The 16,740-nt window shown below is 47.1% G+C and overlaps 1 protein-coding gene across 4 annotated transcripts in view; it reads right to left on the bottom strand.

Annotated features, from left to right (window-relative positions):
- Positions 1-16,740, bottom strand: part of Fndc3b (fibronectin type III domain containing 3B) — a 312,865-nt gene that overhangs the window by 27,149 nt on the left and 268,976 nt on the right. For all 4 annotated transcript variants that reach the window (XM_031376473.1, XM_031376475.1, XM_031376474.1 and 1 more), the window contains 3 exons: positions 16,292-16,405; positions 15,599-15,748; positions 9,967-10,247 (listed from right to left, as the gene is read on the bottom strand). In XM_031376473.1, coding sequence (XP_031232333.1) covers positions 9,967-10,247; positions 15,599-15,748; positions 16,292-16,405 — 545 coding nt within the window. The remainder of the gene's footprint in view (positions 1-9,966; positions 10,248-15,598; positions 15,749-16,291; positions 16,406-16,740) is intronic.

The raw sequence follows: 16,740 nt of genomic DNA on the forward strand, positions 1-16,740 counted from the left end.
TAGAACTGGAGTTCTCACAGATCAACTGTGAGTTTTCTGTTTTCCCCATCTATCATTCCAGGGGCTGAACTAAGTTTAGAAGTCGGTCTCCATGTGGAAAGAGCTGCAGAGAAAGGCCAGTTCCAGGGTGTGCACGGCTCTGAATGGGGAGGGAAATATCTTCTCTCTACTGGCTGATGCTATAGACCCCGCTGTGTTTACAGTCCACAGAAGAAAAAGCGGGTGATCATATCAGTTGATAAAAGCATATAACACAACCCAAGCTCTACCTCCAATCAAAATGCTCTGCATGTATAGAGGGGGTCTCTCTGATATGATAAATAACTAACAAAAAGCCCACAGCTATCATGCCAGCAGTGGGAGAGGAGAGACCTTCCCTCTGAGACTGAGAGCAGGATCAACAAGGCCAGACTAGGTAGGCAAGGATGCCTCCCATTCTCACCCTCTTATTTAGGAGCATTTGGTGCTGAGAACAAAAGGCATAGAGAGCTTGGAAAAACAAAAGGGAATCTACAAGATGCTGATGAACATTTTATAGAGAACGAACCTACGGAGACAGAGAGACAGAAGGGAGGACTCACAGTAGAGTGTCCGTTCCCTCAGGATTCACCTATAGACACAATGTAACTAAAATCAATCCCCATACTCGGGATGCTGAAGCAGGAAGATGGAACATTCAAGGCCAGCCTGGGCTATAGTGCTTACAATTCTTGTCTCCAATATTAAATAAACACATAAAAGATTAAAGTAAAAAGTCCTGGCAGGGTTGGTTCTTAGGAGATAAAGACAAGCTAATTCTAGAAGTTATATGGAAAGGAAGTAAACTAGCCAACACAAATGTGAAAAGCAGGCTTACTATAAAGCTACAGTAACCACAGGACCACCAGACTTAAGGCCTTACTATAAAGCTACAGTAACCAAGACGGTGTGGTACTGAGACAGACACAGAGATCAATGGAACAGAACAGAGGCTCCAGAAATAGACCTACACGAATATGGCCAATTGATTTGTGGCAAAGGTGCGAAGGCAACTCAATGGAGGAAGGAGAGTCTTTTCAACACATGGTTCTGGGAGCAGTTGGATGTCAAGAGAAAGAAAGTAAAAATGTCAACTTAAATGTCACACAAGAAAAATAAAAAAGAAAGCCAACGTAGTCAAACCTTGACCAAAGATCTAAATGTAGAATATAAAATGGTTAAAAGAAAACACCGGAGAACATCTCCATTACCTAGAACTTAGAAAAAGAAAGGTTTTCACATGTGACATGTTTGTGATAATAGAGAGAGAAAAGGAAAATCTGTGTTTATCCAAGTTAAAACCATTTTCCAGAGGTTCAGAGGATGAAGACGAGCTGGGGACTGGGAGAGACTTTGTCACATTGTTCATGTGACAAAGAAGCTGTCTTCAGACTATACAGCGACCTCCTCAGAGCTCAAAAGCAAGGGTGAAAGATGGGCTTCAGAACCTTGTACCACAATACTCCCCCCCCCGTACACAACAACACACACACACACACACACACAGAGAGAGAGAGAGAGAGAGAGAGAGAGAAAGAGAGAGAGAGCAATAGAGAGAGCGAGAGAGCGCACATTATCAAATTTACTACAAAGCAGATGGAAGACTAGAAGCAACACCAGAACATATAGCTAATAGATCAGCAAGGAAATGCTCCATATTTGTCATTTGAAAAATGTAAATTAAAAACCTCAAGATACCACTATAAATTATATATTTATGCATATATGTATGTGCATTTGCATATATATAAAACATATGCATGAATGAAAGAATGGGATAAGCAGCTTCTTAAAAAAGCCAAGCATATATCAAACATTTGTCATACTCTCAGAGGCTTTCTCTAGAGAAATTGATGCCAACAGTTCCCAGAGATGCTTACAGCAGCTTTATTCCTAACACCGGAACCTAGATGAGGTTCGAGGTATAGCAAATACTTATTATCCCCAGTAGATGACCAAAAGGCCTCAGGCATCACAAAGGGCTACCTCTTCCTATTTCTACTGTACAAGGAGAAGTCACCTAAAATGCCAATGAAGGTTAAAACTTTCCTGAGCTTCTTACAGGAGCTCTTAGTAATGCTTCAGAGCATTAACAGCTGTCCACATTTCTACACCCAGGCCTGAAGTGCAACAAATGCTTTTGTAAGCACAGAGCAGAAATCCTTGAACAGCAAGCCACGGCGAAGGCGAAGGTACAATGCCTATCCCTTCTCAGGAGAAGAGAAGACAAGACAGTAATCCAGCTCTTCTAGCAGCACAATGACATCTTCCCACGAGATTTATCTGAAGGTGTGTGCCGTGTCCAAGCCATCATTTCTTCCCTTCACTTAGGACAGGGGCCATCTACAGCCCAGGCCCAGCTGCTTCTGGCCATTGCCAGCCTGCCGTCTGTCAGAGCTCAGCTCACCTTGTGTCCCAGGAAGCCCTTTAGCCTAGAGTGCTCCGTGCAGCCCAGCATTCCTCAACGCACACAAGGAGGAAGGCAACGGGTTGCTGAGGACGGATGTTCTGCTGTGCTCAACACATGGAGAAGTGAAGCAATACCTCAGAAATGGGGTCATTGATAAGAATAAAACGTGGTTTAAAAAGTCTAAGTTTTAGCTGGTGTGATTACACTCACATCTCCCAAACCTCTACAGTTTTCAATCTGTGAGCTATGACCTCTTTGGAGGGGTAAAAATGACCCTTTTACCAGGTATTCTGCAGATCAGATCTCTACATTCTGATTTATAACAGAAACGAAATTACAGTTAGGAAGTAGCAATGAAAATAACTTTATGGTTGGAGGTCACCACATCATGAGGAACTGTCTTAAAGGGTCGCAGCATTAGGAAGGTTGAGAAGCACCGGTCTACAGTGTTTTGGCAAGTATTCGGCTCTTGACTTCTCTACGCCTATGATTTCTCACTGGTTACATTTGCTGGTACTTCATTCCACTTGCATAACACACCAGCCGCCTGCCCATCCTTTGCGGGCTCTTCAGAAGTCATCTAATGCCTTCAAGCAACAGTTTCTTCACTAGGAAAGTGAGCACCACACCACCTGTGCTGAACTGACAGCGGGTGAATGAGATGAGGGAGCCCGGACTTCACATCCTGGTGCTGCCTCTCATTCCTAACCACAAGGCCAGAACCTTTGTCTATCTGACAAGGGAGGGGCCGGAGCTAGCACGGCTGTGGTCAGCGGCTGTGGTCAGCGGCTCTACTAGCCTAGGTGTGGGATGTGGTAAGATGTGAGCGTGCACTGGTAAGATGTGAGCGTGCACTGGTAAGATGTGAGTGTGCACTGGTAAGATGGGAGCATACACTGGTAAGATGTGAGTGTGCACTGGTAAGATGTGAGTGTGCACTGGTAAGATGTGAGTGTGCACTGGTAAAATGTGAGTGTGCACTGGTAAGATGTGAGTGTGCACTGGTAAGATGTGAGTGTGCACTGATAAGATGTGAGTGTGCACTGGTAAGATGTGAGCGTGCACTGGTAAGATGTGAGCATACACTGGTAAGATGTGAGTGTGCACTGGTAAGATGGGAGTGTGCACCAGGTCTCTTTTACTTCTGACTCTTCCTGCATCCGGCACTCGGTATTTTCTTGTCAGTTTGGACCTAACACGGCTATGAATCCAATCCAAGGATAACTTTTATTTAAGCCACAGATTCAGGTCACCAACTGTTCTCTGCCAATAAGAGCCAGCAACTTTAATTTCACTTTATTCGGCATTTGCCCCTGAGACCGTTGACCTAGATTTGAGAGCAATCACTCCAATTATCCCGCACTTTTCCAAACATACACCATGTCTCGGTGAGCCATGGACACAGCTATCCCTGTCACCGATGCGCCAAGCTAACATGAGCTCATCCTGAAGACAAAATAACTCTTGCTGTTGAAATCGAGCTGAGGAGCTGATAAGGGGAAGCTGTCTCAGTCTCCAGGGAAAACGCTGGATGTGCCTGCAGCCAAGGATGCTCAGAAGTCTGGGAAGGGTGAAGCCACCGCATTGTTTGCCAGCACGGACATGATTCCCCACGTCTAGGTTCCTGTGGAAGAGTACTGAACACAACACACTAACCTGGACAACCAGGTGTTCACTTCGCAGAGGAAAAAAGAAAAATAAGGTTTACGTTCTATTCAATTATTAAGGCCACTTCCAAATCTTCAATTGACAAGTTTTCTCTTTAGCTAAAGTAACATGTTTATCTCAAAACTCAGGTAGGATCTACAGATTTATCTTCAAAAACAAAACAAAACAAAAACCCAAAAGGCGTATTATATCAGTTTTTAAATGTAAAGGAATTCAAACGAAACACAAGAGAAGCAGAATGCTTCTGACTTAAGGAAGTGATGTAACCTTGAGCTGATATTATCCTGGCCACGTTACTGTGAAAAAAATTTACCTTTCCACAAGTCTGTAATATTCATTAGTATGCTAATACTGATGATTAAGTCAAATTAAGGGGCATGCCTTTCAGTCTGGATTGAAAAATCCACTATTGCAGTATCATTCTAGATGCCAAATATCTTCTTGCTTCAGAAGGTCACAGAGCCTTCTGCAATGTTCTTTGTACATACACAGTCAAGCTTCCGATAGTAACTACATTAAAAGAAGAATGACGTTCAAAACAAATTGTCCTTCATGGAGGTGGTGACTCCTTAATAGGTCAGCCACCCCGGCCTCGGGCTGCTGTGAGTGAGCCGGGGTGACGGAGGTTAGGACCCAGGAAGCCTGGGGCCGCGCAGACTGAGGACCTTGCTCCATGCTTCCCAGTAACTAAGAGACTAAGCCCACGGCTAGAGAGAATCGCCTTAAAGGGATGACAGCATCAACACAGAAAGTTTCTTTTGTGAGGAAAAATGGAGTCAGAGCCAGCTGTCTGGAGAGGGCTCTCGCGATGGAGGCTGGGCTGGCCTCCGCCAAGCCTCTCCTGCAGCCTCAGTGAGAGATGACAATACTATCTCAGGACAAGCAACCTAAGCCAACCTAAGCCAACCGGAACGTCGAAACTGCCTGAACCTCGCCTCAACTGTTTTCCTACCTAAAGCAGCCGGTAATCTGCTGCTTGCATGTGTCTAGCCCAAAAAGGTAGCTGAAAGCTAATGCAGCAGGGGCAGCACTGCCAGGTGATGGGCAGTTTTAGCCCCATTTCAAAGATGAGGCCACAGAGGAATGATTTCCTCAGGTGGCAGAGACAGACGTAAGTGAGAGATTGAACCAAGGCTCACGACTCAGAACTTGGCTCTGTCTACTAAACCCACCCACATCTCATTATGGCAAGTGGCATATGATTCATTTCAGCAGCGGACAGGGTGCTTATAACATAGTAAGAACTCAATAAACGTTATTTTCACCCCCCTCTTACTTAGCGAAAATGGGCATAAGTGAATGTAACAAACAAACCTATTTTAATTTTTGTTGTTCAGCAGCTCGGGGTGAGTCAGACATATAATGACGTTGAGACCTTCGGTGACCTCACTAGCAGTTCAGGATGGAGAAAGGGAGGCTGCAGCTCCCTCACCCGCAAGCCAGACAGATCATTGCTGAGCTGAGCAAGGCCACCAGGAGAGGGGCTGTCAGAGAGGACAATGAAGGAGGCCACGGGAAGTCATGCTAGGCAGGAGTAGGATGATGGGGCTGGTGAGACCCCCATGGGGCCCACTGAGCCATGGTTCCCAGAAGTGCAGCTCGGACATGCACACTCTCAGCTCGCACACACACTGACATTCCAGGACAAAGGTCTCCCTCCACACGGTAACATAACTTCTCATGGAAGGCTGGAGTTCCAGTCCCCACCCTAGACATTTTTGTCTGTTTGCTTTTTACAGGATATTGTTTTCAACAATAACTGCCATCAAGTTTTACCCATGACTCAACAAACTCATCATGAGTTCTGAAGTTACAGTTTGGCATAAAGAGTTGTACAACAGGAAGGTCTGCATGTGGAAGAATGGAGTCTGGACTTTAGTTTCAAATCTGCCTCTGCCCCCTGCTGCCAGGGGTTTGTGTGCCTCAGTGGCCTTAATAATGCCACTTACTCTGTAGACTGGACTCCAGATGATGGACTTCTATCTCAGGGCCAGCCTTCACAACGAAGACACATTGCTCTCTCCTTAAAAGTTTTCATTTGGGCTGGAGCGACAGCTCAGCGGTTAAGAGCACTGACTGCTCTTCCAGAGGTCCTGAGTTCAATTCCCAGCAACCACATGGTGGCTCACAAACATCAGTGATGGGATCTGATGCCCTCTTCTGGTGTGTCTGAAGAGAGCAATGGTGTACTCACATACATTAAATAAATAAATCTTTTTTAAAAAAAGTTTTCATCTAATTAATTGTTATCTTTATCAGTCTCTGTGTGTGTGCGCATGTGCATGTGCGTGTGCGTGTGCGTGTGCGTGTGCGTGTGTGTGTGTGTGTGTTCACAAGCACACAGTAGAGGTCAGAGACCAGTCGCTAGAGTCAGTTGCCTTCTTCCTCCATGTCAGCTCTGGGGCTGGGCTCACGTTGGCAGCCACGGCAGCAGGAACCTTTACCTGCTGAGCCATACTGCCGGCCCGAAATTTTATTTAAAATTCTCTTACGGTTCTAATTTTTGTTAACCTCTGTGTATAGCATATGTCTGCGGAGTGCAGAAGAGGGCACTGGATGCTCTAAAGCTGAATTATACAGGGGCAGATGGCTCTGAGCCACCTGATGTGGGTACTGGAAATGAACTTGGGTCCTTTGCAAGAACAGTATATACTGTTAACTGCGGATCCATTTTTTTGAACAGCAATCTTAATTTTTCTTTTGTTTGTTTGTTTTAGGCAGAAGCTCATGATGAAGCTCTAGCTGGCCCAGAGCTTGCTATGGAGACCAGGCTGGCCTCCAAGTCACAGAGATCCACTTGTGTCTACTTCTAGATGCGGGGATGTGGTGTCAGGTGCCACCACAGCTAGTGTCACTCTCTTCTGTACTCAGAGCAGCAGTCCCCTAGGACGTTTCACTCATACGCATGTCTGCCTGAGCCTGCAGGCCTCCTGACTCTGTCCCCCTCAACTTTTGCCCTCTTGGCATTGTCCCTTCTACCTCATGTGCGTTTGAGTTCCTGCCTACCAGGCTTCTTTTCCCTGTGTCTGGGGCCTTTCTACTTACTGTGCTGCCACAGAGCCACTCGCCCCACAGGACAATTAGAGCTAAGATCCACACACGGTGAAAGCGTCCTGTATTTCGTGAATTTACTTTTCTGAGTCTGTGACACCTCCTTTACTTTCTGGGTGTGGGGCAAGGCCTGATCCTTTGTCCATTCTCATGGAAGCCTCCACGGGGCACTAAGACGGCTACCCCTCAGAAGGCGCTCTGCGAATCCTGCTGGAGAAGACAGGGCCAAATGAAGTGGCTTTACATAGAGAGGTTTTGACAAAGTTCAGGGTATGGTCTGACCACCGGGGGAGCCGAAGATGGACCACTGCCCGGTCACGGACAGGAACGGTGATAGTAGGTGACCCCAAGCCTCTCTCAGCTGATGGTATGTGACTCGACTTGGCAGGATATATGCAAAGGAAAGCTGTTTCCATATTTCCTCTTTGATCCAAAACACAAATTCAATTTCAGATACAGTTTTAAACTTAAATGTAATACTTTTAAAAATTGTTTTTTAATTCTAGTCAATTTCAAATACAGCTTGTGCCAGCAAACCTTAATGGGGAAGAGATGGCTCTGTTGAGACTCTTCTCTCCGTGCCAGCAGATTTACTATCGACAGCCATCTAGTCCGGGGAGAACAATGGGGAACTTCTACACTTAAACAAGCAGAACGAAGTGGGCTGAAGAGATGACTTAGCGGTTGAGAGCACTAGCGGCTCTTCCAGTGGATCCAGGTTCAATTCCCAGCAGCTACATGGAGGGTTACAAGTGTCTAAACTCCAGGGGATACTTGAGCACTGCATGCACATGTACATAGACATACATGCAGGCAACACACACATTAAATTATTAAAAAAAATTAATCTCACAAGTTCGTTGCCTAGGCCTTATACATGGTGATGGCATTTTAACTAATTTATGGGACAGAAAAAGGCGAGGTAAAAGTACACCAGGCCTTAGATGTTTTTTTGAAACAGTCATTACCTGGGCTCACTATAATTGCTACAATTGTTTCTGAAACCCAGACTCACACAACCATGTGTTGAACAGACTTCTCTAACATCTCCGAAGGTGCTCCAGAGGTGAGCACTTTACCTCCGAGGCATCTCAGCTTCACTTGGTTCCGACTGGAGGGTCTGTTTTCGTGTGTGTGTGTGTGTGTGTGTGTGTGTGTGTCTGATGGTTAAGCACAGAATGCATGGCTGCATGTGTGTAAGCAAGGATTCTGTGTTGAGCTGCAGTTCCAGATCTCACTAGACCACCTATTTCTATTCTTGTGATTCCATGGGACTACGGGCTTCCTCTTTCACACCCCGGTGGGTCTTTGTGCATAACGCTCCTTTCACTGTTGGTCCCCTGTTCTCCAAAGTTGTCCCTTATGAGTCCTAGAGATCTCCAAGAGTTCTCTACACAGTGGCCAAGAAGCAGCTCAATATAATGAAAGTGTATAAAGCAATCAAGGAAAATTCTGTGGCTGCTCTAAAAAGCAAAATAGTTTTAGAAATTACTCATAAAGAAGTATTTGGAAAAAGAGAGATGGATCGTACGAAAGGCCAGGTTAAGCCTCTGGAGCGTGCAGCTGCTGCGGCCTCCTCCTTCAGCTTCTGGGGTAATGGAGACAGTCGAGGGCTGACAGAGAGCTCACTAAGCAAACAGCTGACCCTGGCAGCATGAGAATCTGAGTCCAAGTCTCTGTACTTGTGTAAAAAAAAAAAAAAAAACAACAGCTGTATGGCAGGCGGCATCTTTTAACCCTAGCAATGGGTACGCAGAGGACGAAGTGGTCTTGGACTTGCAGACAGTCTAGACTAAGCTTCTAGCCCCAGGCCAGGGGCAGGAACTTGTACCCAGGCATAGGCAGGTGGATCTTCATCAATTCAAGGCCAGGTAGCTCTGTGTATTGAGTTCTATCTAGGCCAGCCAGAACTATATACTCACAAACAGAACCAACTCAACCAAAACCGAAACAACAAACAAAACAAGGCATAGACCACTCAAGGAAGAACAACATCAAAGGTCCCTCTGATTTCTACAGGCATGCACACACATGCACACATGCACACACACACACACATACACACACACACACACACACAGACTAGAATATGAGACAGCACTGTAGAAAACAAAAGAAATGACAGGCATTCAGAAGCGACGATCCCATCTGCTTGCCTTTCACCATCCCCAGCCCCCAGGAAGCACGAGTTTGTTGAAAGATAATTTTAACATGACCAGACTGCTAGAAACCTGCTGTGTGGCTGTGGCTCAGTCGCATGCATTCAACACTCACTCATTTACTCCTCACCAGGAACCTGCCTAGGGAGTCATCTTGGTCTCCTCTTATGGGGAAAGGCACACAGAGAATACCTGGCCTGATGACAAGGACCGAGCCTGAGCTGACGTTCCTACGGCCCAATAATCCGAGCATACAGTGATGAACACACCAAAAGCCAGGGCCCCCCTGGGCCCCACTCCATTATTAAGAGATGCTTTTTAGATCATTCCCAGTGAGATGTCCTGCTGGCTTCAGTGACATGAATCACGGCAAAGATGTATGAAGCAAAGGGAAGACCAATGGCATAGGAGCGGTTCAAATGTGAGGTGAAATTCTCCCTCAGTAGCTACGGATTGTGGGAAACGATCACTTACTGTAGGTAAAAAGCAATACTGGCTGGCTCTTAGACTATATCTATCTCATTTGGTCCTTTTCCATATGTTAAAAAGGAACGGCAGGAATGCAGTAGCTTCAGAAGGGCTTCCGGCCCTGCAACGGACGGACCCTGTGGACCCCGTGGACCCTGTGGACTGGTGTCAGACAGTGGCCTTTTCACTCACCGGTATGTCGTCTCAGGAAGGAGGTTCTTCAGCACGTGTGTGGTGGTGTTGCCCACAGTAATGCAGGTGTCTCCCAGATCAATGTTGTACGCAGTGATTTCAGATCCATTATTGCACGGCTCTTCCCAGTTCAGTACAAGGCACACAGAGGGTGAGTCGAGGTGGGCACTGAGGCGCTCCTCCTCCAGGACACAAAGAGTGGAGACAGGGTCGGGGGCAGAGGCTGGTGTCTGGCAGTGGACAAGCTCACTATATGGCCCCGCACCTGCTGGATTGAAGGCCTGGAAAACAGAAGAGTGTGGCCAAGTCACAACTGGTAAGGGTTTTTTTTTGGGGGGGGGGGCGGGTATACGTGGTAAATGTGTGTACATGTTCATCTGTACATGCATATATATGTGAAGGTCAGAGGTCATCTGTAACTGCTCTTCAGCTCTGTCCTGATGTTCCGGGTGGCATATGTGCACCCTGTTGCTTGGGGACATCTCTTCTGCACACAGTTGGCATCACAGATCCTTTATGGCATGGCTCGTCCCGCTTCAGTACAAGGCACACAGGGGGCCACAAGTCAGGGGTTTTAGTTTAAAGCTCTGATGGATTCTGCCTTACTCAGAATGAAGATGCAAGCCCTGTATTACAGAAGCACAGAGAGATGCTGCTCATCACTGCACCTCAGAAACAACCAACAGCTCTTAGGCGTCCTCGTCCACTATTCTTACTGTCATTGGCTCTGCCAGCTCCTGGGTGCTCCTCACAGACGTCAAGCATACCTTGGTGCCTACTCGGGACCCATGCCTTTGTCTCTCATGTCCAGAGCCCTTTCTCCCTGACACTGTTCATCTCAGGTCTTATCCCAGCCTCCACGATCTCTTGCCATCTCCACTCACAGTTCACCACAGCACTTACCGCTAATGTAGTTTATTAATGTATTGGTGTGCCTGCTTCACTGTGAAACATCTCTGACAACTCAAACCACGCCTCATATGGAAGGCATGCTCCATAAATGTTACAGAAGTATTTTTCTCTTTCAAAGAATAAAATATTTGGCAGCTTTCCTATAACAACAGGGAAACCAGGGCCGGACAAACCAGCGGGTGTTGTGGCTCAGGGTATGGGCTTGATTCCGAGCACCCACATCTGCCTTCAGGGGGTGTGGCTACTGCCCTCAGCAGGCACTGGGGATGTGACGCATCTATAACATACCCACGAGCAGAACACTGATATACACAAGACAGGAAACATTTCTTTCAAAAGATAAAAGCCAGTCTCATTTACTCCTGAGAATGTATCAACATAAACAGGAAAACTAGGGAGACAAATTTTAATTTTTAAGGCCTAAAACAAAGCTTCCAATTCTTTTATTTGTTAACTAAAGAACGACAGAACCCCCAGACAGAAGACAGGCTAAGGCTATTTGCTTCCATGAACCTTCACTAGCGCTGAATGCTAGTGCTCCGAGTCAGTACTGTTTCATTACAACCCCTCAGCCTTTCCCCCAAGAACTCTACCCTAACAAATTACTTTTTTAAGAATCTATATTTTGACATTTAATTTGTTCTTTTGCTGTGCTGGAGATTGCAGCTGAAGCTCGTGTGGCAGCTGGGGACGCTCCTGGGTGTGGAAGAGGAGGGAGGAGGCTTTCACAGTGGGAATTCAGCTCAGATCTCCAGGGCATCATTGAGCCTCAGATCTCCAGGGCATCATTGAGCAGGTACAGTCATCTCTGCAGCCTGGCCCCTCAGTGAGCAGACGGGTTGGCAATGCTCAGCCAGCGGACGACTGTTCAGCCTGCACTGCTCAGTAGGTGAAGGGCTGGGAGAACCACCCAGGCCCACGCCAGGTACTTTAACTTCCAAGTGGGAAAACCATAGATAGAACAGCAGTTCCCCAATTTTTCTAAACTCCTTATTTTGAGTTCATTTTACGTTCACAGAAGAGCTAACGAAAAGAAATGTCTGCTTCTTCTAGACCCCACATTTCACTTGCTCAAGAATAATGCTAAAAGCCAGGCAACTGGGGCGGGAGACACAGATGGCACAGTGGGAAGGCACTCTGGCCACACACTTCCAGAGGAAGGCCCATGCAGTAGCTCACAACTGTCTCTACCCAGGCCTATGTGGGTACTGCATGCACATGGTACACAGTCAGGCAAACACTCACACACCAGGGCACTTCCCACCCCAGAGGAAGAGCCCATTGTCTCTCTTCCCTTGTCAGGCTTGGCTGTGTAGAAAACTCTTGATTTACACACCTTTAATTCAAAGTTTTCAAAGGAAACGTAAAATCAGCTTTTACTAAGCTATACTATAGCCACGCCATACAAATGCCTCTTGTGAATATTCACTTTTGTATTTCTTTTGTGTGTGTGCATGGTTGGGGTGGCTGGGGAGCAGCGCACTGACCTATGCCACTGCTTAATTAAAATATCCTCAAGGAACAAGTCAAAAATTCCCGGTAAAACAAGAAATGGTTAAATCACCTTAAAAAAAACCTGTACAGCTATGACAATGATTATTTCGAAATGTCAAATATTCAAAAGAATACTCAGGGTTGGCTTGGCCACAAGGTAATGCCGAGTGGCTGCAATCTGCAGTTTCTATAGAAGTCAGCAGATGGGCAAGGCTTGCTCTTGGCAGTGTTTCTTCAGCCCAGTAATGGAGGTACAAGACGTGATAAGCTTGTGCCATAGGTAGGGTCTGATGCAATTCCCGACAAGCACAGGCATTTAAAAACACTTTCTACCCCTGACTGCCAACTCAGAGGCATGGGGCTATTATTTTACAGGTTCTATTCTGATCAAGGTGTCTTTTAAAACGTTGTTTGGGGAAGCCAATACTGAGAAAAAAAAAAACATGTATCCTAGAGGAAAGAGGGAAGCAGAGTGCAGAGTGCCCAGGTGCAAGGCTCTGCAAGCACACACGAAACAGAGCGGGGCTCTAGTGGACAGCAGGCAGCTCGGTATTAGAGTTGCCGTGCTCCAACAGCAATGTGGCCTTCCTCCAGTGTCCCTTCCTCTAGTGACTCAGCCTCACTGACACAGGATCGGATAATGTGCTGTGACCTGGATTCATTGACACAGAGCTAATGACACCATGCGTGGTCCACTCACAAAGGAACGGAGGGCACTGCCCAGCAAAGGCAACTAAAAAGGATTGTTTACGATGAAGCAGGCCCCCAAAATCGAGAGGAAAGGCTTTGGTTAATCTGGAATATTAATCTACACAGGGAATACCTCTGCAACGAGGCCAGGATGCTAAGTGCACACGTACTGCATCACTTGTGCAGGCCTGAGCATGGCCACATAAGCTTACAGTCTTTCTTTCTTCATCTACTGAGATCGAAATGTGCTCCAAGACAGGCTGCCTCAGGGCAGCCACTACAGTGATAAAATTCTATCTCTCCTGAGCATCCTTCCACCCCAAAGCAAACAGTGTTCAGAAATCACTTTTGAATACACGGGAAGAAACACACAGGATACTGACGTGGGAGTCTCGGGATACTGAGAGTTTATAAAAGGGGAAAAACCCACATTAATAATGTAAAGGATATCTGTGATAATTAATATTCTTAGGGTCAAACTACGAGCCAGTGCTCCAGATACTGCAGTTTGTGCTCCCAATCAGAAGCTTAAAGGTGAGCAGCCCTGGTCTTGATATGGCGGTTAAGATTAACTGTCAACCTGAAATCCCCTACCTCACTAGAGGAACGGCCTCAGGGCATGACTATGGGGATTGCCTAGATTTTTGTGTAGGGGTGGGAAGACTTGGGTACAGCTATCCCTGGGGTGGGATTCTAGACTTTATAAGTGGAGAAAGGAAACTGGTCTTGATATGGCGGTTAAGATTAACTGTCAACCTGAAAGCCCCTACCTCACTAGAGGAACGGCCTCAGGGCATGACTATGGGGATTGCCTAGATTTTTGTTTAGGGGTGGGAAGACTTGGGTACAGCTATCCCTGGGGTGGGATTCTAGACTTTATAAGTGGAGAAAGGAAACTGAGTCCCAGCATGGTTTATCACTTGGCTTTCTGACTGGATACAATGTGACCAGAGGCTTCAAGGCCCTGCTGCCTTCAGTGGCTGCTACACTGTACGCTGACCTTCAGTGGTTGCTACACTGTACGCTGACCCTCAGTGGCTGCTACACAGTACGCTGACCTTCAGTGGCTGCTACACTGTACGCTGACCCTCAGTGGCTGCTACACTGTACGCTGACCCTCAGTGGCTGCTACACTGTACGCTGACCCTCAGTGGCTGCTACACTGTACGCTGACCCTCAGTGATTGCTACACTGTATGTTGTACCTCAGTGGCTGCTACACTGTACGCTGACCTTCAGTGGCTGCTACACTGTACGCTGTACCTCAGTGGCTGCTACACTGTACGCTGACCTTCAGTGGCTGCTACACTGCACGCTGACCCTCAGTGGCTGCTACACTGTATGCTGACCTTCAGTGGCTGCTACACTGTACACTGACCCTCAGTGGCTGCTACACTGTACACTGTACCTCAGTGGCTGCTACACTGTACACTGTACCTCAGTGGCTGCTACACTGTACACTGTACCTCAGTGGCTGCTACACTGTATGCTGTACCTCAGTGGCTGCTACACTGCACGCTGACCTTCAGTGGCTGCTACACTGCACGCTGACCTTCAGTGGCTGCTACACTGTACACTGACCTTCAGTGGCTGCTACACTGTACACTGACCTTCAGTGGCTGCTACACTGTACACTGTACCTTTAAACTGTGAGCCAGAATCAGCCCTTTCTCCTTACATTGTCTAAAGATTATTATTAGTTGCTTTCATTAGATTATTCTGTCAGAACAAAAGGAAAGAAAGTAAGGCAGCAACTAGTTCAAATGAGTGAAATATTTGTTTTTGCGTTTTCAGTGCAGTTTAACAGCTGATATATCAGTTTCCTGTCTGTGTGCCAGCTCCAAGCTGCTTTCTCACAAAAGTGGAATTAAAATGCATCTTTCCTCAGGAAGTGGAGCCCCTCCCCTTGGGTCCCCTTGGGTCCTCTTGGGTCTTGTTGTCTGCCCAGTGCTCTGGACAGCTCTCTGGATACTAGTGCTACTGAGAAACACGTAGTTGAGTAGAGGAAATCCTGGGTTTCCCCTAACATGTTCTGACCTCCTAGAAGAGACAAAATCATCTGTAAAACACCTTGTGTGTGCAAGGACTTACGTATATGTGCAGATGTACCCACTATGCCCGCACGCGCGTGTGAGTGTGAGTGTGTGTGTGTGTGTGTGTAGGACACAGGTCAACATCAGGTGTTTTCCTCTGTTTTCCATCTTATTTTCTGAGACAAAGTCTTTCACTGGAAGTGGAGCTCACCAGTCTGGCTGCTGGTTGCCCACCCAGCTCTCTGGAACCCACCTGTATGTACCCCACCCACCCCCAGTGCTGGCGTCCCAGACAAGTACTATAGCACCCAACTGTTCTGAGCCTGCTGTGAGTCTGAACTCATGTCTTCATGCTTGTGTGGGGAGCACTGTTCCGCGGGAGCCAACTGCCTGGTCCTTCAGAGGACTCTCCCTTGTGATCCCTCCTCCACAGCCTTCGGCTGTTTAACGAAGTACCTTTCAGTGAATATCTGTCATTGGGAGTAGAGGCTGGTGCCCACCTACCTGTAATCTGCAGCAGTACTGAGCCGCAGGCAACAGGTCTCGTATCTCAAAGCGGGTGTCTGGACCGTGATAAATGATTTCTAAGGACTCTTCATCTTCCCCCCACTCCAGCCTGTACTCGGAGATGTCGGCACCGGGGCTGTCAGGGCTCTGCGGGCAGATGCCTGGGGTCAGTCATTTCACTCAGGTGACAGCACCATACCCATGAAGGAAAAGTACGAGGGTGATGCTCAGCCTCCTCCCAACTCTGCCCACTTCCGCAGCTGACTGTCACGTGCACGCATGCAAGCACACGCTCACTCATGCCATGCACGCACACACTCATGTCATGCATGCACACACTCACGCCATGCAAGCACACGCTCACTCATGCCATGCATGCACACACTCACTCACGTCATGCATGCACACACTCACACCATGCAAGCACATGCTCACTCATGCCATGCATGCACACGCTCACTCACGCCATGCATGCACACGCTCACTCACGCCATGCAAGCACACACTCACTCACGCCATGCAAGCACACACTCACTCACGCCATGCATGCACACACTCACGCCATGCAAGCACACACTCACTCCATGCAAGCACACATGCCCACTGTGGCACCGTGGCATCCTTACAACTTGGATTTGAGGGGCAAAGGTAGAGGAAACATAAATGGCGGGTAGCATTTGCCAGACTCACCTCCCAACCCACCAGGACGCATCCATCAGGCGTGAAGGACACACACGGTGCTCTGCACTGCCCAGGGGGCCCTGTGGCAGTGGTGATTTCTGACACATCGGAGTAGGGACCGTACTGAAAGAGAAGAGCACGTGTTCACATGTCAGAATGGTCTCTGCAGGCATGTGCATATAAAAACTTGTAATTAAAGGGAAAATCAATAGTGTCATTAATGCAACTGAATACAAATATTATCTAATGTTTTTTACTTTAAGAAGTACTTGGGTAAGCTACTGCTCTTTTCCCGATAGGTAAACATCTATTACATATGTCCATATTTTTTAATTCAAAAAGATTAAAGAGTTGGCACATTGTTCCTTGGATGTGACATTAGGAGTAAAGCTCATTCCGCCAGGGCAATGGAGAATGCTATGCACAGTAGTTTCATCTTTTTTTTTTTTTTTTTTTTT

Source organism: Mastomys coucha, unplaced genomic scaffold, assembly GCF_008632895.1.
Source record: "Mastomys coucha isolate ucsf_1 unplaced genomic scaffold, UCSF_Mcou_1 pScaffold17, whole genome shotgun sequence".
NCBI lineage: Eukaryota > Metazoa > Chordata > Mammalia > Rodentia > Muridae > Mastomys > Mastomys coucha.